At 36.0% G+C, this 24,531-nt stretch overlaps 2 protein-coding genes across 2 annotated transcripts; both read right to left on the bottom strand.

The window, feature by feature from the left end:
* Positions 1-19,917: 19,917 nt before the first annotated feature.
* LOC107686145 (taste receptor type 2 member 60-like) lies at positions 19,918-20,841 on the bottom strand. Its single transcript, XM_016483063.1, has one exon. It carries the CDS (start codon positions 20,839-20,841, stop codon positions 19,918-19,920), a length of 924 nt encoding a protein of 307 aa, XP_016338549.1.
* A 1,949-nt stretch (positions 20,842-22,790) lies between these two features.
* LOC107686069 (taste receptor type 2 member 60-like) lies at positions 22,791-23,714 on the bottom strand. The gene has a single exon (XM_016482939.1). The coding sequence runs from the start codon at positions 23,712-23,714 to the stop codon at positions 22,791-22,793; it is 924 nt and encodes a 307-aa protein (XP_016338425.1).
* Positions 23,715-24,531: the final 817 nt, after the last annotated feature.

Here is a 24,531-nt window from a genome sequence, read left to right as displayed (position 1 = left end):
CAAACTTCTCTCCACAGCAACTATAGTGAGATGTGACATGAAAGACAGCAGGCAAAAGGAAAGCATGAGTGCATTTCATGTTTTGAAGAGCTCTCAAAAAAGAATCTGTGACTGGTAAAATATTTACTAAAATAATTACAGTAAGTACTTGCAGTTTGTATTTTGCTTATGAAAATTATTTTGTCAGAATACTTGGCAACTTTTGAAGAGAATTGTGTTACAACATCTACCCAGCCAAACCTTGACCCTGCATCACGTGTGTCTATTGATCACCGCCACCTGTTTCACCGGGATGATTTAGTCCTTTCATCTGTGCTTCGTTTCGCTTTTTCATTTTAGAGGGGTCTTTATTTTTAATGATGGTATATACATCAGACTCCAACTTTAATGTACTTTGAATGAAGCAATTAATTTTAAATGTGATTATTTCGGCTAGTTAATAAGCACGGTGTGACAATACATAATAAGGACTTTAATTATTCATCAAATTGCAACACCTAGGACATGCCAAGCAGTATGTTTAATTTAATATTATTAAATTAAATATATAATATACTATTGGCCATCCATCCCCCACCCCTGGCCTGAGATGCTGGGATAGGCTCTAGGCCCCGGTGACCCTGAAGAGGATAAAGTGGTTTGGAAATAGAGTGTGATTAGTATAAATATTCATAAAGAAATAAATTGTTTTCCAATGCATCCTCTTCATTATGTGTACTCAAGAGTCTCAGTGCCATTTTGATTGACTTTGAGACTATGATATGAATTCAACTTGGTTATGTCAGAAGAGACTGGGATTTTAATTGCTGTCATTTTCTTCCCTAAAAAATGAGGGGTGACTTGTGACTACTGAATAGCACATATGCTGTGCAAACTGTTTTTAATTTCTGCTTTGCATGGACCAGATGCTGTCCCATTCTCTTCCTGAACTCCATCAATGACTTGAGAACATTATTTCTGCATACGGTGCTATCTTGAGGGGTGCCATATCTGTTTAAAGACTTCTTAATTAATGATATCCTTCATTAGCACAGAAAATCTAACAGAATAAATTAGCCTGACTGTGAAATCTTCCTGACACAAGCTTTATGAAAGTATAGCTCACAACAAACAAACAAAAGGTTATGTCATTGTTGGGATATTTCAAGGTTGAACTGAAAACTGGGCCCCTTTGATGATATATCACATACACACGCACACACAAAAAGAAATTAAATGCCATCGTGTACTTACTGTCATGGTGTTCCAAAATCTGCATTATTTTCTTGTGTGAACCACGAAAGGAGATATTTAACCAACCTAGCCTCATTGGGAAAACCTGCCTTTGTCAACATTTCTGAAAAATTACATTACGCTGCACTTTTAAAGTGAAATGTCACTAAAAGTGCCACTAAAAAGCGTGTTCAGTTGAACAGATAAATGTGAATCTGTCACCCTAAATTTAAACAACAGAGTAAAAACTACCAAACGTGAGACAAAAAAACATTTGCTGATGCAACTGTGCCATTTTAGCTTGCTTGTAAAAGTCTTTGAGCACTTTTATCCTGACTGGTGTTTCATGGGACTCATAAAAGAGGGCTCTGCATCACAAGTGCAATGCTGTATACTAGGTGAGCTACAGAGCAAGTTTACTACATGAGAAAAGCCACATACGTGATACAAGCTGGTTATATTCGTTTACAAATCGTGTATAGTATAAGTGTTTTGAGGCCATTACATAGTATTTGTACTAAGAGGACCAGGTACATCCATGATCAACATTCACTTTCATCATAAGGAAAAGAGAAGAAATGGTGAATAAATAACAGTTACGGTAGAACATAAGAGTGAGCAAAAGACAGAATTTTTATTTGTAATATTGCATTAACCTGTATGACATCTGTGTGACAGTTTACAATTTTACACAGATAACAAATGTGTTAATAGATTCAGTCAGTTTGCTGTGCTAATTAAAATCTAAAATTTAAATCAGTCAATATGACACCCATAATGAATACATTTTCAAAACTTCTCTAAGCAAGCACTCAGTTGTTTGGATCCAGCCTTGTGGGTATCTTTGCGTTTTATCTAAAACACTAGATTACAAACATTTTTTTTCAATGATATGTCCCCACAAAACTCCCCACTAATCTTCCGGTGTCTCTTGGCTTTTGCTTTGCTTTTGCAACAGTCATTGTCTTCCATTAGTGAGATGGGTGTTTACAGTAATTACTGAGAACAAGATCCCTCATTCTCTAAGGCAAGATGGTTTAGACAGACCTCTGATTGGCTGCCATTGAGAACATTACAGCCTCCTGACACATAAACAGAGAGAAATTGTACAAGAAATTACATTAGCACGTCTATTTGCAACAATGTGTTGATTATTTTAAATGGCAAACATGCTAGCAGTGTATACTTGTACTGTAATGACCTGAACTTAAAGTGTGCTTATATTAGGAGCAAATGGTCTGATGTCTTCAGCAGAATTTGTAAAATGTCCTCCTCTTCAGACTCGATACTCAGGCGGGTTGCCAGATTGAGGACATGCAACAGAAATATGACTCTGGTCCAGGGGCGGATCTAGAAAATAATTTTTAGGGTGGCAAAGGGGTGGCATGGGGTCTATGAGGGGTGGCAACACCAAAGCAAGCCCCCATGCATAGTTTTTTGGGGATTTATGGTCTGACATACACAGTTGTGTTCACAAATATTGTATTACCATTAAGTAATTATCTATACTGTTTAAAATGAAAAATAAATAACATTTCAATATCCATCATGGCACCAAATCAATGCACAATATAAAAAAACTTCAACAGGTTATAAATGTTTCTGAGCTTGTATCACTAGAAGACATGCGGTTCTATTAAAATTACATAGGCTACTTAGATGGTATAATCACGTTTAGTGCAAGTTTAAGAGCAACAAAAACTTTTTAATTTCGTAACATTAGAAAGAAATACAATAATATCAAAGCACTGAAACTGGATCAGTTTTGAAAACAATGTTTGATTTTCTGTTATTAACAGAGGTGGGAATGTCACCCAGAACAAACTCTATCAATATACTCTAGCAACACCCCAGCAACTACATAGCAAGAGCCTAGCAACCACCCAGAATATCCTAGCAACACTTTAGCAAACATCTAGAATATCTTAACTGACCAAACCATTTACGATTTTAAACAAGACTTTAAGACAAGCCAGCATACATTTTTCTTTTAAACTTTTCAATCTAGTTATTACAGTTTTTCTTAAAGGTTTTTTTTCAACTGCTTACACACATTTTTAAAACTTTACACACAAATCCAAGAATTGCACGTACAAAATGCAAAATGCCTTGCATCTCTTGCAAAATGAAGCACTGCATTCAAAATATCACAAACACTCAAAGGCCGAGAATTAGTGTATGGTTTTGCAGATTTGGTGTGTGCTTCTGGTGTTTGAGTGTCAGGTTTCAGAAATTGTGTGACAAGTAAAGATTTTGTGTGTAAGCAGTTGAAAAAAACTGTAAATGTTTACAATTCAAATACACAGATGACTTTCCTGCCCAGTGAACACTGAGATCAATAACACTGTAACAAAACAAAAAAACTCTAAGGATTCAGGAATTATTTTTGCAGCTAAATGTCTATTACAGTATACATAAATTAAATTACAGATACAGATGTATAATTCAGCAGATGTATAATTCAGCAATGAACTTTTGGGAGAAAATAGTTTTCATTTTACTACTGTAAAGTAATCTTGCAGTAAATGAAAAGCACTAGAAAAGTTCAAATACCAAATAATTGTATGAACTTGGTATACACCACAATACAGTACAGTAAAAATAAAATAAAGTAAATTTAGCATCCTCTGCACATTTTGCCAAATTTCATTACAGTATACAGTACTATAGCAGTTTCTTGGTCTCCTGACACAAGACTAGCTATAACTATAGGCAGTCATTTCTCAGTTCTGCAAAAATGCAGTACACATAAAAAATGGTTACAGAAAAAATTTGACAGTCACACGCTTGAAGGTGTACAACATGTGCTACAATTTACTGTACATATAGAATAGTGAAATTTCCATTATCTAATGTAACTTACTGCACTCTAAAAAATGCTGGGTTAAATATAACCCAGCGCTGGGTTAAAAAGGGACAAACCCAGCTATTGGGTTGTTTTGTTTTGAACAACCCAACCACTGGGTTTGTCCCTTTTTAACCCAGCATTTTTTAGAGTGTGGTACTGTACTGTTATTATACTGCATGTGTAAGTATAAAACCCCTGTAGATGGTTGGCTCAGCTCTCTCCTCTCTCTCCGTTGTTAGGATGCAGAGATTCTGATTGGTGTGTCATCTGTTTTGCTACCTAATGTTTAACTTACTCATTGTTGAACTTTTTGAGAAATGTGTCTTTGTTTTGAAAACTGAATTAATGGTTTGGGGAAAAAAGTGCCAACTAAAATCAGTTATATTAACAATCGAGAAAACTGCAATACGACTAGATTCTTACCTAACTCTGCTATTAGTTTCCGTTATCGGCATCTTCTTATTGATTTCATGTTATTGTAACGGCTTATATCCATGATGAAAGTGGAGCGAGCGGTCGGAGAATCGGATCACCAAACAATTACGCGATGAATCTCAGACATATCCGGACGGGATTAGATTTCTCAGAGGACTTCAGAGTTACCTGAAAAGCAGTAATTATCTGATTCACGAACAAATGTAAAAACAATTCGTTAGTGAACTGCGCCGCGCTTTGTGGTTTTGACTCAAAAAGATCCGGTTCATAAGAGTCATCTGTTAACGAAGCCAACTACACTGGCACGCTGCGTGCGCATGCAACCATCGTGCACAGTTTATTAAAAGATGTGTTTTTGCCATTATTTTTGCCTTACTCTGTCGTCGCCGCGGCTGAATATTAGCACATGAAACACTGCTTACATTTATATTTTATTCTGTGATAATTCTGGGGTGGCAGGTGGGGTGGCACAGCTTTTTCTTAAGGTGGCAGTTGCCACCCTGTGCCACCCCGGTAGATCCGCCCCTGCTCTGGTCATAGAGCTTTTTCGGTGGATGCAGAGGCTTTTTAGGTTGGACAGAATATGCAATCTCTGACCAATTTTGTTTGCTGGCTTCCCTGACTACAATAGGCCTACGCTGTGTTCCCCGCCAACTGGCAACAGGGGGTGTAAAAATACTATTGGGTAAATTGGAAGTGGGTGGAATCACACAGACCAAAACCAAAATAGACATTCTGAAATGGAATGCACTCAAAGTAGAATAACTGGCTGTGGCCTTTTTTCCTTTTTTTTTTAAAGAAACAAGTATGTGAACTTGGCATGTATCTGCAAACATATTATGGTATTTTTATGCTTTAGTACAGTAAAATAAAATAAAAAAGGTTCATACAACACCTTTAACTGAATCATCTTAAAATATGCATGGGACTAGGTGCTATATAACAGCAACAGCAAAGTTCCTTTTCAAGGAAAGTCTGTTCACTCATTGGCCATATCTGCAACACCCCCAGGCAGCTGTTTTGGGCATTCAAGACCAACTCCTATCTATTTAAATGGGGAAATCCTGAAATCTTAAAAATTGCTTTCCACACTGACATTTAAATAACATTTTTCAAATCAGCAACAAAAGGTGTAAAGGGGTTTTCACAGCAATTACTGATATACATTATGTGATGTATTTTGATTATGAAATTGAATTACTTAATCAGCATATACATTTAGAATACAATTAAAAATAGCATTTCAGCAAATGTAGCATTTTTAATGCATGTTAATCTACTTTTTAAATTTGCATTATCTGGGTGGAATTTCTCATGCCACCATTTCACATAATCACTACAACCCCCCAACAAACAACCTTGAGAGAAAAAAAATCAATTTTAATTGTTGTGTAGACAAACTTCCTCATTTGACATTGGTTTGATGGTTTCAATCAAGGACAGTGAAACTCCTTCTGTTTAAACTGCATCAGAGCACGTGTCACGTTTATGGTCGGTTTTTGTTTTGTTTTACCTGGGTGCCAGCCTCCTGTTTCTTTATGCCCGTGTTTGGTCCTTCCGGTTCCTGTCCCCATTTAGTTCCATTTGTTAAAGGTGTTCCTAGTTATTAGTTATTCTCCTCACCTGTCTGCCCCTCGTTATCTGCCCTATTTGAGTTCTAGCCCATTCTGTTCTCCCTTGTCTGGAATTGTTGATGTCTACCCTTGCTATGTGTGTTTTCCTGTTTCCCTGGATATTATTAAAAGTCTATAAGTTTGAATTCGACTCTGCGTCTCCTTGTTCCTCGCTCCGTGCTCCTCTCAGTAGCGAGCTGTGACAGCACGCTTGAGGGTATGTGTACCATGATCAAAAGCTGAACATAAAAATAACAGCCAAGACACAATATAATATACATGCATTGCTGACAATATAAAGTCTGTGGAGGTAACACAAGAAGAGACTCAAGAAACCATTAAATTACTGACAGACGTGAGTATAAAGAACCAGGAGATGTGCACAGTCTACCAGAGCAAGTCGGTTCATCAGCGATAACAATTCAGGACTATAATGAGGTACTAACTTAAGACTCCAGTACAGGATTTCACCTACACTCAGCTTTTCAGTCTCCCAGCATTGATAGAATCTGGATGATCAATATACATCACTAAAAACACCACAAACAGCAACAATGCAACACTTTACTGTGATGATGCCCCCAGTAGGGGGTGCACTGGTTTCTCATCACAGAAGAGGTGCTTGCAACTGTTTTACCGACCTACCAGCCCAACTACTAACTATTTTTGCCAACTCTAAAATAGATATTAAAACATCACTAAAATAGAAAATGTTTCAAATGAACAACATTAATGTATGGGTTAGTTCACTCAAAAATGAAAATTCCAAACTGCAGAATTTAGAAGAAGAAATGTCTAATTAATGTTTTCCATACAGTGGAAATCAATGGTCACCAAGACAGTTTGGTTACCCGCATTCTTCAAAATATCTTCTTTTGTGTTCAGCAGAAGAAAGCAATTGAGTCAGCTTGAGGGTTGAGTAAATGATGACAGAATTTTCATTTTCTGACAAACTTTGGTAAACTTTGGTAAACTACACCCTTAAAGTCAATATGATTAATTTAAAGTTACTATAAAGTTAAAGTTAAAAGATTTAAAAAAGTTAAAAGCCCACCGTCAACATATCGCCAAGTAGAACAGGATATTTAATACAAAAAAACATTACCATTGTCGATGCATAAGATAAGTCATTAAAAAAAGAAAGAAAGAATTGTTAAGAATTATAGGACATAATTATTAGATTAAGGGCTATGAAGACTACAAATGCTTTGGAATTGCATGCCTCCATAGAAACATGTTCTCTTTTGTCTTCCTTTTACATATTCCCTGTTCTTTTTTCAGTTCATTCACTTAAATCCCTCCCTGCTTTCAATCCATTTAATTTCATAGTCTCCTTCTCACACTCACAAAGAACAAAAAGGGAATGTAAATATGCGATGAGGACAAGGAGTCTAAGGGCTAAAGGCAGATGACTGGAAATCTATGATGTTTGTTTTGGCTCAGTGATGGACAACAGCAGCCAACACATGAGTGCCAGCACACACTCCAGACACTGGCTGCTGGAATGAAAATGAAATCTGCCTGTTCCAGGGCCGTGTATGACTCTGTGGGTGTGGTTTATAAACTAAAATTATCCTGGAAAATGTAGAAACCCAGTTAACTGAACGTGTCCCCAGAAAATGAAAAGATTCAGAAGAGATGTCTCCATAAAGATATACATATATAAGGTTGTGTGCACTATTTGCTGTTCTGTTTCCTTTTCTGTTCTGACAGTTGTAAACATGGAGCCATAACAGTTACAGAAAACAGATTTTAATCAAATACTATTATTATGATACATCCAATAACTACAAGAAAATCCTTAAAAACACAAATGAATCTACTATTTTAGTGAGGAGTTGAGGGCAATACGCGAGTCACGAGGCAGATTGTAATGATAACAGACAAACAAGTACGATAAGAAGTGTCATATAGCTTATAAAAACAAACAAACAGTTAAAGGTAGTGTAGACAGTTTTTGCACTACTGGTGCCACCAAGTTGAACTACAAAAATAAAGCAACCTTTGCAAACTGCCCACACGTCACACCTGGCCCAACTCAAACATCACAAACACAGCTCTTACAGGTTTATAAAAGTTAAAGCACGTCTCAGAGGGTAAAAGTATAGGCTACTTTCTAGGTCCAACATATTAGGAATACGTTTAATTTGAACGTAATTTCGAAATTCCTCCACCTTGTACAAACACTGCTAGTGTTTACTCTTGTTTTACCCCATTGTCTGTGCATATTTTGGCAAGTCTATGAATTTTGGCTTTCACTTCTGTAACAGAATCTGAATTTCTATTTCCACACCGACTAAACACCCTTTGGCTCAGCCTGCTACAGTAACCACGCCCCAAACTCTCCCTATTGGCTGCACGGAGGTATGCAATTAGATTGACAGGCAGATAATACATTCTATCATTGCATTTGGACCGAATTGGATTGGACAAACATTTTATGGTCCTGACACTTTTACAGAAAACATATTTATATATTTTTTATATTTAGACAGCTTATTTTTATCATTTTATTTTTATTTTATTTTATTTATTTATTTATTTTTCAGAATTTGAAGAGACTTTCAATCAGTATAACAAAAAAGTTTCTTGAAAAAATTTGTCTACAGTACTCTACCTTTAATATTGAATAGGTTATATTTTAGAAACCACAATCACATTCAGCCATCGTGTCTCTCCGAACAACATGTAACCATGGTGTTTTTGGTTCTGACTGAATCAGTGTTTTTGAAAGAATAGACTGAGCAAACCAGTGTTTTGAATGAATCGGTTGAGTGAATGAATCAATGGCTCACTGATAAATACTTGTCGACACCTGACATACTGACAAGTTTTTGAGAAGTTACTGTCATCAGTCATATAGTGAGAAAATGTTTACTTTGTAAAAACATATTTATTTGCCCTATACTGCATCATTTCATTTATCTAGACCCATTATTAACTTCTACCTGACTAATAATGTTTCTATTGGGAATACAGTCATGTTAGTTGCCACCGAGTCTTGTGTCCATGTGACTGTACAGACTCACCACATGTGTTGTCATCTCCAAATCTTTCTGATCATTTACTATCAAACACAATTAGCCAGTGAGTGACAAACACACTGGGTTATAATTCTTCAGACCTGTGAGCTTCAGTTTAGCCACAAGGGAGGCAGTCAAATCTATTACAGCATGTGTTTGTTTTCTCTGACACGGCACGGCTGAATAGCTGTGACCTTGCAGAGATACCCTCTGTTCTTCGCCTCTATCTGTAGGGATCAGTAATCATTTAAATGGAAATTTCCTCCCAACAGTGTGTAAAAACTGGGGCAAACTGCTCTCTTCGGTTGACACCAAAGACCACCCAGTGGCTGGAACTGAGTCTTATAAATGCAAACTGCTTGGGTTATCAGTGCAGAAGAAATGCATAGTTATTCCTTATTGTACAAGTCATCTTTTTTCCAGACTAAGGTTCTGATTGTTTTGCACACTAGACTGCCCCCAATATGGGTTAAAAAATCCTTTCTGTGCTCACTCAGGGGGCAAATAATATTGAGCATGTTCTGCAGAATGAAGGGAGGGTGAAACCTTTCATTAGTACTGCACAGGGTCTCTGGAGCTGTTTAACTTCGTGGGTGAGATCCTGACCTCAGCTTCCTTTCACTGACAAAGTAATTTCCCTCTTGAGGTGCAGTGCAAAATCACTGCGCTAGAGAACACTGAATCCACACGTGACATCCAGCATGATATATTGACTATTCAGCTGAACTTTGGTTTGGGAATTAATTGAATAGCGTGTAAAAGCACAATATATAGAAACAACCTTTTACATTGATTACCAATTAGGTCACAATAGTATGATGTATTTTTCAGCACTTTGCAGATTTTTTGAAATCCTTTTACCAATGAATAAACTGACCTAAGAGAGATCTTCTCAGCTGCAACAGTGAGCCATATGTATTCAGCGCCTAAAATATGATAGTTGTACCTGGTATAAGGAATGAACTATAAGGAACAATTTTACTTAATCTATGTCAGTATATAAAAATGAACACTTAAGGTAATTTGTTTGATATATATATATATATATTTTTTAATCTGTGTAACTCAACACCATTTATTAGTGCCATTTTAAGCACTTTGCATAGACAAAGTCAATATTTGCCTTTGGCAAGAACATTAGCCAAGAAAAACTTAAAACTGTTCAGGAATGTATTTGAATAATTATTACCCCCTAAAAGTGACCTTTCAGTGACTTAATTGAACGGATTTAAGGAGCTGATCCAATCTGATTTCTTTTGATTTCTCACATCAGATGTCAACAGATACTGTACAACTGTTATAACTGGTACAGACACTGAAATCACTCTTGCACTTTCAGTTGAACATTGTCTCTGTAACGGCTTTGTTAAAAGGAAGATACTTTACAACACTTTTAGAAATAGGAAGCAAATCAGCTTCGGTTTAAATGGTTTCAGGATGTCTGTGATAGAACAGAATGCCAAAACTAACACAACTAAGCCCCGACAACAGCTAATATGCAGATATATCAGAAAATTGTGTGGTTTATTGTGAATCTTACTAATGCATTTTCCAGAATGGTGCTTAAAATTCCCAGTGCAGAGCAATAAATACTTTATTCCTCTTGCTAATGTGTATGAAATTGGCTGATATGTACTATTTTTTACTATTACCTGATGCTCTGTGAGATGAGCACTCAGTATTACAACTGCAGCCCAAAAATGTAATGCTTTTTTAGCTAAAACATAAAACATTATAAAACTTGACAGTGTGTTAGACACACCATACAGTATGTTAATATGATTGAAAGTTACTGCCAACAAATGACTTCTGTGCCACTACAATTTACTGTCTATTTTTAACTAATAAAGGATCAAATATTTTTACAAATCTTTGTATGTACAGTTCATATTCAATATCTAATGATACTGAAAATTACTTATTTACACGAGTTTCACAATTTGAGTTGAATTACTGAAATAAATTAACTTTTCCACTACATTCTAATTTATTGAGATGCACCTGTACAGTTGAAGTCAAAGTTTACATACACCTTGCAGAATCTGCAAAATGTTAATTATTTTACCAAAATAAGACGGATCATACAAAATGCAGAGTTTTTTTTTTGTTTGTTTGTTTAGTGATAGTTGTTCATGAGTCCCTTGTTCGTCCTGCCTACTGTTCTTCAGAAAAATCCTTCAGGTCCCACAAATTCTTCGGTTTTCCAGCATTTTTGTGTATTTGAACCCTTTCCAACAATGACTGTATGATTTTGAGATCCATCTTTTCACACTGAGGACAACTGAGGGACTCACATGCAACTATTACCGAAGGTTCAAACGCTCACTGATGCTGAAAATTTATTAACAGAATGAAGATGTGTACATTTTTCTTATTTTGCCTAAATATCTTTTTTTTTTCATTTAGTTTTGCCCTTCAGAAGCTACAGAAGATACTTACATGACAAAAGACAAAATAAGTTTTCACCCCCTGGCTCTTAATGCATTGTTTTTCCTTCTGAAGCATCATTAAGAATCAAGTGTATATGAACTTTTGAATAGGGTCATTTTTATTTCAATTAATTTATGGTCATGACTTCTGCTCCCTGTGAAGCCTAATATGGTTTTTATAATGATAAACACTGTATATAGAGAACAATATGCCTTGCATTGATGCATTCCAAACAAATTGTTGAAGAAGTGAAATAGCTTTACAATGAAACAATTTCTTAAATCCTAAAATCTTAAATCTTAATTTTTGAGCAGTAAAAGCAACACTTTCTGTTTTGATTTTGGATCTTTAAAACCCGTTGTGCTTGTTTGGGCTCCAGTGTTGGCAACTGTCTTTTTAAAATAGTAGTCTCTCCTTCTCTTGCTCTCTCTCTCTCTGTTGGCCATTTTCCCCAATGAATGCTCATATCAGTGCATTCTCAACCCTTTTGATGGAAACTGAATGGGCCTGTTATTTGCCACATGGGGACTCTAATAATCACAATGTAATATTTCTCCACGGGGGATGAAGGTGGGCTGTAATTTGAAAACTGTCAGGTGGTGGACTCCAGTAAAATCTTTGAGGGTTGTAGTGGGGCATATTCTTGTGCGCTTCTTATGGCATAATTTTTCTCTGCTCACATGGACAGAATTAAAGGCGAGGTCAGACTGGTAAAAGCTAGCGGCCAAAGAAGGTCCATTGTCCATTGTCAGTAGTATATGAAGCACTGATTGCTCAGTACTAACTGGCTGCTTTAAAGTTGTAAACGTGACAAATTGACATATTCGAAGTTTAATGGGATGGGAAATTCGAGTTAAGAAATGTTTCACCTCACAAAAAATTTCTATTTGTGTGGATTTCTCTTGGAATGACTGCATTTTGCCATGGAATTTTGCCATACAAAGGTAAATGTGACCACATCCTTAAGGTGATTTTAATGACCCATAAGGTGTAGTCACATTTATCATTGCTCCGCATAATTTCATATTGTCATTCCAATATGAATTTGCACGATCTGGAGTTTCGCACGAGGGTGAAAAAGTTCACCATGCTGATTTCTTGTGTTCAAGTTAGTCTTATGATTTTGCCGTGCTGACCAGTGTGACATCTTCTTTATAAAAATGGTATTGACAATGAGCAATGGGTTGTTTTCTTGTTGCTGAAATTTTGTTAACGTGACTACCTTTAGACAGGAATCTTTTAAACCAGGGACAGTAGCCTTTATTTTTTGCATTAATACTGCAAGATGATTCACCTTAAAATAAATATCGCCATTATAACAATCGTTCACTTTTAAACGCAAAAATATTACAAATGTAATTACAATTATTTTAATCTAATGAGGTTTACAACAGAAGTTGTAGGCGTTTTTAGATTTTTTTTTAAGCAGGCAGCAAGCTTCTAAAAAATAATTTATTTCAGGATCTCCCATTAGACAGGTTAAAATGAGGTGGAGAATGAGTCAGAGGAAAACACTAGAGAGAAAGTGCTGCAGATCTCATGTTGTAAACACAAAGTGATTATTTAATGGCATTGGGGCTTGTTTAATCCAAGCACAGCTATGTATTCAGGTACATCTTGCTGTTTAAGGTTTAACTGACTGTAAATGCCTTGCAGATAATTTACTCTCCCTCATTTTCTGGGATTCTTAACTAAAGATAAAAAGAGAGGCAAGATTACTGTATGTTGAATATTGTACCTAGCTTAAAAGATGCCTATAAATGATAAATTCACTAGAGTGCTGCGGTAAGATATTTTCCTGTACTCTTCAGCTCTATACTGGGAGCAGATTTATCCAACCTCAGTTGTTTGCAGTGGAACAACAGATGGAAACTCTATTAGACAGCTGTCATTTTCTTCCAACGATATCAAAGCCTGCTGCTGTGATGTTTACACTCATGCAACATTGTCCCGGGCTCTGTGATGGAGGGGTTGATGCCCACTAAATGTCTTTATATGAGCTATGTTTCAGGGAAGATCCATAAAAAATGTTGTTCTAAGCCTCATGAATTCAAGCGTCAACCCTGTCCTTATAGTCCTTTGAAAAAGACTTAATGTAAGCAAACAATTCCCCTGCTCTTCTATGAAATCTGTAACTGCAGCACATCACAGGCATGAATTCTCTCAGTCCCTCTGGCTGCACTGATGTAAAGTGCAGGCGTACATCAATATAGGCTTATTACATCCCTGTGCGAATGTTCTCCTGTTACTATCTCTCAGAACTCGATAATTTTCAGAACATCTCTCACTTTGGCAAGTTTTGGAGCATGTTGTTTTAACTTCTTAACTGTACACCATATTTACCTTTCACTGGTACTGCAGGGACGTCTGCAGATTACTGTCTCAATCAGACAGTGTTTACATGTAAGCTCTTGAGTCTGAAAAAGGACCGGGTGGGTTTTCCGTTAAGTATTACCTCCAAATACTCAATAAATTGTCTCTCGGTATGAAGCCTTGAGAACGATTGAAGTTTTGGGAGACTTCAGTCACTGTGTGCTGTTTCATTGCATAATTGTGCCTGTCGACCCAGACGAACATGTTTGTTTCACTTCTGCTGAGAAAATACTTTGTAAGTCTGCTAGGGTGATAAATATTAAAGAGCTATGTCAGAACATGAAAGACATTGACTATTCCTATGCCTTCATTTCCATTTTTAGGCATGTAATGGACACACTGTATATATTTTCATTTAGCCTAAAAGCCTAATTAATAATGTTTATTGTGTAGTAGGGCAAGAATTTCAGTGAAAAATGTATGAAATGTTGCAAATTCTTGAAGCAATAGACAAAAAAGGTATAATTTATAAAATATTTCATATCATTATTATTAACCTTCACATGTTAATACACGGTATTAACCTTTTAATGTTATTCCGCAGATCAAATCAATGTTAATATCTGGCTACATTGGAATGTCTTTAAAAATATCTGAGACTGTGAAAACTCATAAACCACAATGTGAGGCTGATGGCCATAGCAAAAGCTACAATATCCTTCTTTTTATTTTTAATAATAGCTGTTAAGATGCTCCTCATCAAAACACTTATGCGCGCAAGGGGGCTTTTTGTGCATTCTATATGGAATCCCAAATGGAAGTTGATGCTGAAAAACAGATGACCTTTTTCTGTTCGCCTTTATTTTCCTTCGTTTTTTTTGCTGACAGAAAGCTCTTTAACGCTGTAAGTGCTGACCATTGGGATGTACTTTGCTTGGAGTGTGTTGTCTGATTATATGGGTCAGCAAATTTCCATATAAGCATATCTCTAGATAGTAGAAAAACTGCCATTAGAGATTCCCAGGTGGCCTGTCTGAAATGGTTTGCAGTGGAAAGGGAAGCGTGAGCATGAAAAGCATGGTGGTGCAGGTGAACGATGATTGTCAGAAGTTAGAAAACTGAGGAAAATCAGTTATATATCTTTGACAAAATATATAATTACATATAATTTATTTACATGTCCATTGTATATTATTTTCCATGTCGACTGTGCTCTCTTTGTTGAAACTGAACCTCTTCATCTGGATTCTGTGTGTGGAGCCGCTACCACTCTCCGCTTTAGCGACAAATGAGGACATCTCTCTACATGAGATCTGAGCGGCATTAGGACTACAGCGTGAGAGTCACGCTTGATAAACCCCGGTAAGAGGTGGTCATTTTAAAGCCTTGACACTCGGTGGACCATCACTGATTAAAGACTGATTGACTGTCAGTCACAGACTCATCACATGCTTGCATGGAGCCCTCATGTGAATTCCTATGAGAGCAGATGTATTTAAATCCCTCTGACTTGATGATGCAGTAGGGCTTTAATTAATAATGCAATAATGTCAAGGCTTAATGCACAGTAACAATTAAAACACTTTTGCCAACATTCACTGAGCGAGTATGTGCCTCAAAAACTGGTGTAACATTTGCATTTGACATATACAGTCGGCAGATAATAATCCAATGATGATGTTGATGATAATTTCCAATAGCTAAAGTATAATGTTCTATTAATATTACACATACACTGTACCACTCAAAAGTTTGGGTCAGTAAGGTTGTATTTCCTTTTTAAGCAATTAATACATTTATTCAGCAAGGATGCATAAAATTGATCAAAAGTGACAGTAAAAATATTTATCATGTGACACCGAAGACTGTTTTTCTTCACAGGAATAAATTACAGTTTATTATTTTAAATGGTAATATTTCCAAATATTACCGTTTTTATTGTATTTTTAATCAAATAAATGCAGCTTTGGTCGGCAAAGGAGACTTCTTTTAAAAATATACCAACCACAAACTTTTGCATGGTAGTGTATATACAAAATGAATTATAACATTAACTAAACAAATATAAAATTAATATTTATATTGCATATATCAGTCAGAAAACTCCATCCCTAAACATGTATGAGCAAAACAAACTCTGATTGATTACCTTAAATAACATTCATACTGCTCTTCCTGTCTAAGTGGGTCAGAATAAGCTGCAGTATCCACAGACCCTTCTGTTGTTTAGCCAAAGTTCTTGTTATGTGAGACCACACAGCTTTTATGAGGCTATGCCATTATAGTCTAGAAAATCAAAGAAAGATTGTAATTTGTCTACTGCAGAAACACTTTGCTGTAAGCCAGCTGGAAATGACACCACATGAGGCAAATGAAACTTTAACAATACATGTTCCTTTTTGTAATTATTCTTATAATTCTGCCTAGATTTTCAGATCTAGACCAGAGTCCTGCAGTTTAAATTGCATATGGAGAATGTATAAAATAATTGGGTATCTGCTTCATATGAAACTGTCGTTTTGCTTCTGCTATTATGTGAAAAATGCCTGCCATTTCTATATTGACCAGCTTTGGCAATAACGATTTTCTAATGTGGGGGAAATCAATTTATCCCCACCATTTTTCTCTCCAGGTAGCGGAACAAATGATAGCATATGCATCATACCACTGAGCCATTTTCTGCCAGTCTCTTAATCCATTTATTGAGTCCTGTGGATGTTTTGATCACTGCACACCTAAATGTATGGGCGGATTCAATCTGAAGCACAATCCCTAATGTGTGGTGCTTGTTTTGGGTCTGTATTTATTTTCAATGATTTATAATAAGCTGAAAGCTCACATTTATTGAGCTTTCGCCATCTGACACATTAATGGATATCTCAGTGTTACGAGAGAGAGGCACCAAACTAGAATTGCAATTCGGGAGATTGTTTACCTGAGACGCAAATATTCAGTTTAGTGTATCATCATATTTCACAACTGACCAGTTTTTGTGTGGAATCATTTGTTATATTTTCCATCATATTGGCTGGTAATGGCTTCACAGTTCTGTTTGCTGTATGATACCGTATAAAAAATGTTTTGTGTCAGCGACTTCTTCGTGAATACCCAACATAAAGGCTTTTTCACACACTTCTGTGCTTTCTGACCATCTGTATGAAATAAAAACTCACCCTATCTATTTTCTGAATGCATATCTTATTGTGAACAAGCCATCCGTGCCTACATTTAAAAAAAATCCAAACACTGCTGATCTGGCATGGATTATCAAAAGCAGATTACTAACACACTATCTGCATCTCCCCTTGATCTACATTCAGAGTTAATAACCTGCTGTGGTTGTTCATTCCTTAGTGGCCACTGACTCATGTTAAATTAGATAAAGATATTCTTCAGGAGAGAGAACAGTAATCATTGCGATCACTGACAGTTTTATTGTGGAGTGCTTGGCTGCACTGCATCATTGGTCTCAAAGGACAGATCATGATAAAGCCAAATGTGCTCTTCAGCTGTTTCATATCAGGTATGCAAATCCTTTTTTTTTTCATAAAATATTATCCATTTCAACATGTTCAGTGTTCAACAACATTTTATATAAATATACTTTATTTTATTTTATTTTATTTATATCTGTACCAACAACCAATAGTGAAAAGCAGCTAATAAGAGCCTTTCATACTCCTTTAAATCTTCATGCAATCTAAAGCATGCAGACTGAATGAGAGACTGCAGTGTATCCTGTTCACCAAGTTATATTTGGCATTTAAATGATTTACTGAGTGTTAGCACCCAGAGGGAATAATTACAGTTTTATTGGATTGTCATTGGGAAGGGATAAGGCAGATAATGAGATAAAAAGCCAAAATTGTCCTTCAAGCTACAGTATTTATTAAATAACCAGAGGTTTATAAGATGGAGACATCTTCATCAGCCATCACTGCATAATTAGCTTCAAATATAGAGAGAAATGTTGGTCACCCTGGCACTAATTTAACTGAGAAGTTCAAATGTTAGACAATTTTTAGAGAAGGTACATTTCCTGAATTTGCAAAAATGGGACCACTCACTGTGTGTTCCTTTGAAATATAAAACAAAAATGAAAGCACCGAGATTTATCAGTATCCTAAAATGCATTTGGATTTTTAATTGCTTTTTTTAGTGATGAAAGAATATTAGCAAATGGGAAATGATTCAATAATCTGAAGCCGTCAACCATAAAAACAGAAAACAACGTGCCCAGTCAAGTGCAAAGAATACATTTCAAATAAGAACATGAAAAGTTCAATTTAATTTTTCTTCATTCAATGGCATGTTCAAATCTGCTCCAGCAGCCTAGTCTGTGGTAAAACAATCACATATTGTGTGTTATATATTATGTCAGTCACAACTGCCTATCACACACTGCATAGACCTAAAACCAGGTGAATACACTCTCAGCATGAGTGCACTCTCATTTATAGATAAAGTCGTGGCTGCACACTATTGTGACAAACTCCTGGGGAAATAGGTGAAACAGACTTAATAATGAGGTATAGTACAGAAAAACATACAATGTTCCACTGCAAAATAATTTAAATATAAATCTTCACACATGACGATTTGTTTGAAAAAGCTTGGAAAAGAGACTTCCACATTTCGTCATGTTATAGTACACTATGAATCTTTACACACATGCAGTATTATGAAGCTTTATAATGGTTAATTTAACCCTAAATTGTCTTAATCAGTTTAAAGAAAGATATTCAGCTGACAGTATTTTATTCACTGACTGACATATCACGGGCTGCTCAGCAAAACATGTGCTATACACACCCCCATCACAGTTAATGAGGCATAGAGCACGTGTAGTGAATGCAAATTCTCCTCACTTTGAAGGGAAAGACATGGATTTGACTATACATTTCAATCAAATCGAATGGTTAGATTGAATCCAGAGGTTGTCATGTGCAGGATTTGCTACACAGTAAATGTACCATAAAGGAGATTTTTCAGATGCAAATAAAGGGGCGTCTGCCCTTTACTGACAGTCCTGACCAGTCAGAGCGAAGCACAGCAGTATTTGCCAAAATAGGACAATGTAAACATATGCCACGATTGTGGGACACACCACATACATTGTCTGGATTTGTATCCAATATCTGCTTACAGTTTGGCTTGCTGTTCAATAAAAATGTTTCCTATTTCATTAAATTAAAATCAAATAAGGTTACTTGCCATAATAAATTATGGCATCTAAACAACTGGATTTTTCGGTAACACTTTAGTATAGGGACCAATTCTCACTTTTAACTAGTTGCTTATTAGCATGCATATTTATATTGGCTGTTTATTAGTACTTATAAAGCACATATTCAGCATGACCATATTTTACATCCTTAATCCTACCCAATACCTAAACTTAACAACCACCTTACTAACTATTAATAAGCAGCAAATTAGGAGTTTATTGAGGCAAACGTCATAGTTAATGGTTTGTTAATAGTGAGAACTGGACCTTAAAATAAAGTGTGACCCATTTTTCTAAACTGTTTAAAAAAAGATTTTTCACATTTGTAAATATAACAAAGATGGAGTGATTTACAAGAAAATACTATTTCAATCTTTCTAACTCAAAATTTCCTGTTTAATTTGATGGGTTACTTTGTAATCATTTGTTAAACGTACTAGCAATTTCTGAGTAAATATTGTTTCTACACCATTTTTTTTCAGTGTATTGTTACAATTATCTAATAGTTATAGCTGTGGGTTGCAGTTAATGACAGCTCTTACTCTTGTTTATGGATAAATTGTTGATTTGTAATTCAAAGCAGAGGAATATGGGAATATTATAGCAAAAGTTCACATAAAGCACAAAAACCACTGAGTTACAGACATTTACAACATTCCCCGGTCTTCCCTTAAAAATATTATTGTTAATTTCCATACATTTCCTATTTAAATTTTACCAACGTGAGAACATAGGTTAGATCCTACATGTTCAAAACATACGTTTGCTCACATCAGATAATCAGATCACATAATAAACGGCGAGAATCCTAAGATCTCATTTGTGTCTCTTTAGTTTGTTAATGACACTTACAATTCCATGGCGAAACACAGACTGGGAGAATCCAAAACACAGTAAATTTCCCAAACTGGACATCGAGCAGAATGTCATTGTGACAAATCTATTGGGATCAACCATTTTGAAGAGGTCCGTTATGTAGAGGAAAGCAACTGCTATAGTCCATAGGCTGCTGGGCAGAAACAGGGCTGCCTGTACCATGCCTGTTACTGTGACCCGCATCTGGCTCTTCTGCTGGGGTTGGGAAAAAGATTCACCGCTCTGTCCCATCTTTTTCATATGTTCACGCAGATAAACAAAGGTTTTGCCCCAAGAGAATAATAATGTGAACAGCGGACAGGTGCAATATAGCAAATATGTAAAATTAGCCACATGAAATAAATACCGGTCAGACTCTAAGCTTTCTGCTGGTGATGTTTTGTTTAGTTCAGGTGAAGTGAAATTGTTTGGGACAGGCCAGAGCAAAAAATACATAACTGCTCCCATAGACAAAGAAATTAGAAGCACTGTTTGATTCAGAATGAAGCCGATATATAATATGGCATTCATATTCCTCTTAATCCAGATAAAGATGGGATGTTGTTGAGGAACAATAGAAATGTAGTAGAAAATGCTGATCCAGGCATTGCATGAGAAGTTGGCGCAGAAAAACTGATAAATCAAAGCTCTGGTTAGCGTTTGAAGCCAGAAAGGTGCATCAAAAAGCAGCATAACAATGGTCAGCACAGTCACCAGTTGTTGAAATGTTGAATTGAATAACACAACAATTAACAAGAAGTGCAGTGGATTGCGAAGCGTCACTCCAGCGACTGGTCTCATTAGGCAAAAAGAGAAGATGATGTTGAAAAAGGTTGCTGTGAGGCAAAGGGGACTGGAGAGCAAAGCATATAGCCATGGCTCCATCTTCACTGACGCCTCGAATCAGTTGCTGACTGTCCTGCAAATGTCCTGCTGTTCCTGATACACCCTGGCTTTATTACAGCAAATAAATGATATAAGGTCAAAGTAAAATAGGTTGGTAAATTAAATGTGGCTTGACGGCCTACCATAAACAAATGACACACATTCTTACATGGATTAAAACAGAACTATCCACATGCTCATCTTCAAGTGTTACGTAATCAGTGCAACTGCAAACAATATTTGAATAATATTCTCAAACAATATTTTATTTATAAACACCTTAATTTTATTGACTGTAAACCTATAGATTCTAGAGTTTTATGTTTGTACTTTCTTAAGGCTCCATTCTTAAAGGAATAGTTCACCCTAAAATGGAAATTTGCTGAAAATGTACTCACCTCCTGGGGAAATAGGTGAAACAGACTTAATAATGAGGTATAGTACAGAAAAACATACAATGTTCCACTGCAAAATAATTTAAATATAAATCTTCACACATGACGATTTGTTTGAAAAAGCTTGGAAAAGAGACTTCCACATTTCGTCATGTTATAGTACACTATGAATCTTTACACACATGCAGTATTATGAAGCTTTATAATGGTTAATTTAACCCTAAATTGTCTTAATCAGTTTAAAGAAAGATATTCAGCTGACAGTATTTTATTCACTGACTGACATATCACGGGCTGCTCAGCAAAACATGTGCTATACACACCCCCATCACAGTTAATGAGGCATAGAGCACGTGTAGTGAATGCAAATTCTCCTCACTTTGAAGGGAAAGACATGGATTTGACTATACATTTCAATCAAATCGAATGGTTAGATTGAATCCAGAGGTTGTCATGTGCAGGATTTGCTACACAGTAAATGTACCATAAAGGAGATTTTTCAGATGCAAATAAAGGGGCGTCTGCCCTTTACTGACAGTCCTGACCAGTCAGAGCGAAGCACAGCAGTATTTGCCAAAATAGGACAATGTAAACATATGCCACGATTGTGGGACACACCACATACATTGTCTGGATTTGTATCCAATATCTGCTTACAGTTTGGCTTGCTGTTCAATAAAAATGTTTCCTATTTCATTAAATTAAAATCAAATAAGGTTACTTGCCATAATAAATTATGGCATCTAAACAACTGGATTTTTCGGTAACACTTTAGTATAGGGACCAATTCTCACTTTTAACTAGTTGCTTATTAGCATGCATATTTATATTGGCTGTTTATTAGTACTTATAAAGCACATATTCAGCATGACCATATTTTACATCCTTAATCCTACCCAATACCTAAACTTAACAACCACCTTACTAACTATTAATAAGCAGCAAATTAGGAGTTTATTGAGGCAAACGTCATAGTTAATGGTTTGTTAATAGTGAGAACTGGACCTTAAAATAAAGTGTGACCCATTTTTCTAAACTGTTTAAAAAAAGATTTTTCACATTTGTAAATATAACAAAGATGGAGTGATTTACAAGAAAATACTATTTCAATCTTTCTAACTCAAAATTTCCTGTTTAATTTGATGGGTTACTTTGTAATCATTTGTTAAACGTACTAGCAATTTCTGAGTAAATATTGTTTCTACACCATTTTTTTTCAGTGTATTGTTACAATTATCTAATAGTTATAGCTGTGGGTTGCAGTTAATGACAGCTCTTACTCTTGTTTATGGATAAATTGTTGATTTGTAATTCAAAGCAGAGGAATATGGGAATATTATAGCAAAAGTTCACATAAAGCACAAAAACCACTGAGTTACAGACATTTACAACATTCCCCGGTCTTCCCTTAAAAATATTATTGTTAATTTCCATACATTTCCTATTTAAATTTTACCAACGTGAGAACATAGGTTAGATCCTACATGTTCAAAACATACGTTTGCTCACATCAGATAATCAGATCACATAATAAACGGCGAGAATCCTAAGATCTCATTTGTGTCTCTTTAGTTTGTTAATGACACTTACAATTCCATGGCGAAACACAGACTGGGAGAATCCAAAACACAGTAAATTTCCCAAACTGGACATCGAGCAGAATGTCATTGTGACAAATCTATTGGGATCAACCATTTTGAAGAGGTCCGTTATGTAGAGGAAAGCAACTGCTATAGTCCATAGGCTGCTGGGCAGAAACAGGGCTGCCTGTACCATGCCTGTTACTGTGACCCGCATCTGGCTCTTCTGCTGGGGTTGGGAAAAAGATTCACCGCTCTGTCCCATCTTTTTCATATGTTCACGCAGATAAACAAAGGTTTTGCCCCAAGAGAATAATAATGTGAACAGCGGACAGGTGCAATATAGCAAATATGTAAAATTAGCCACATGAAATAAATACCGGTCAGACTCTAAGCTTTCTGCTGGTGATGTTTTGTTTAGTTCAGGTGAAGTGAAATTGTTTGGGACAGGCCAGAGCAAAAAATACATAACTGCTCCCATAGACAAAGAAATTAGAAGCACTGTTTGATTCAGAATGAAGCCGATATATAATATGGCATTCATATTCCTCTTAATCCAGATAAAGATGGGATGTTGTTGAGGAACAATAGAAATGTAGTAGAAAATGCTGATCCAGGCATTGCATGAGAAGTTGGCGCAGAAAAACTGATAAATCAAAGCTCTGGTTAGCGTTTGAAGCCAGAAAGGTGCATCAAAAAGCAGCATAACAATGGTCAGCACAGTCACCAGTTGTTGAAATGTTGAATTGAATAACACAACAATTAACAAGAAGTGCAGTGGATTGCGAAGCGTCACTCCAGCGACTGGTCTCATTAGGCAAAAAGAGAAGATGATGTTGAAAAAGGTTGCTGTGAGGCAAAGGGGACTGGAGAGCAAAGCATATAGCCATGGCTCCATCTTCACTGACGCCTCGAATCAGTTGCTGACTGTCCTGCAAATGTCCTGCTGTTCCTGATACACCCTGGCTTTATTACAGCAAATAAATGATATAAGGTCAAAGTAAAATAGGTTGGTAAATTAAATGTGGCTTGACGGCCTACCATAAACAAATGACACACATTCTTACATGGATTAAAACAGAACTATCCACATGCTCATCTTCAAGTGTTACGTAATCAGTGCAACTGCAAACAATATTTGAATAATATTCTCAAACAATATTTTATTTATAAACACCTTAATTTTATTGACTGTAAACCTATAGATTCTAGAGTTTTATGTTTGTACTTTCTTAAGGCTCCATTCTTAAAGGAATAGTTCACCCTAAAATGGAAATTTGCTGAAAATGTACTCACCCTCAGGCCATCCAAGATGTAGATGAGTTGTTTCTTCATCAGAACATATTTGTAAAACTTTGGCATTACATCACTTGCTCAGCAGCGGATGCTGAATGGGTGCCGCCAGTCCAAACAACTGATAAAAGCATGACAATAATCCACAAGTAATCCACACGACTCCAATTCATGAAATAACACCTTGTGAAGTGAAAAGCTGCTTGTTTATAATAAAAAAATCCAACACTAGACAAAGGGGAATTGAACAAGTCTCTAAGTATGAAATACTAGGTCAGTATACTTAAGATTTCTGCTTGGTGGACAACAACAAAAACATAGACTTTATTGAAAAAGGGACCCAAGCAATATACTGTATAAGCCAAGCCACCCACAATACTGCTGCATAGTGTTGAGTTTTACACTTCAATTTTTTTTTTTTT

The sequence above is a fragment of the Sinocyclocheilus anshuiensis genome, unplaced genomic scaffold (genome assembly GCF_001515605.1).
Source record: "Sinocyclocheilus anshuiensis isolate Anshui unplaced genomic scaffold, SAMN03320099.WGS_v1.1 scaffold277, whole genome shotgun sequence".
Classification (NCBI taxonomy): Eukaryota; Metazoa; Chordata; class Actinopteri; order Cypriniformes; family Cyprinidae; genus Sinocyclocheilus; species Sinocyclocheilus anshuiensis.
Note: the sequence above shows the minus strand (reverse complement) of the source record. Positions and strands in the feature narration are given on the sequence as shown.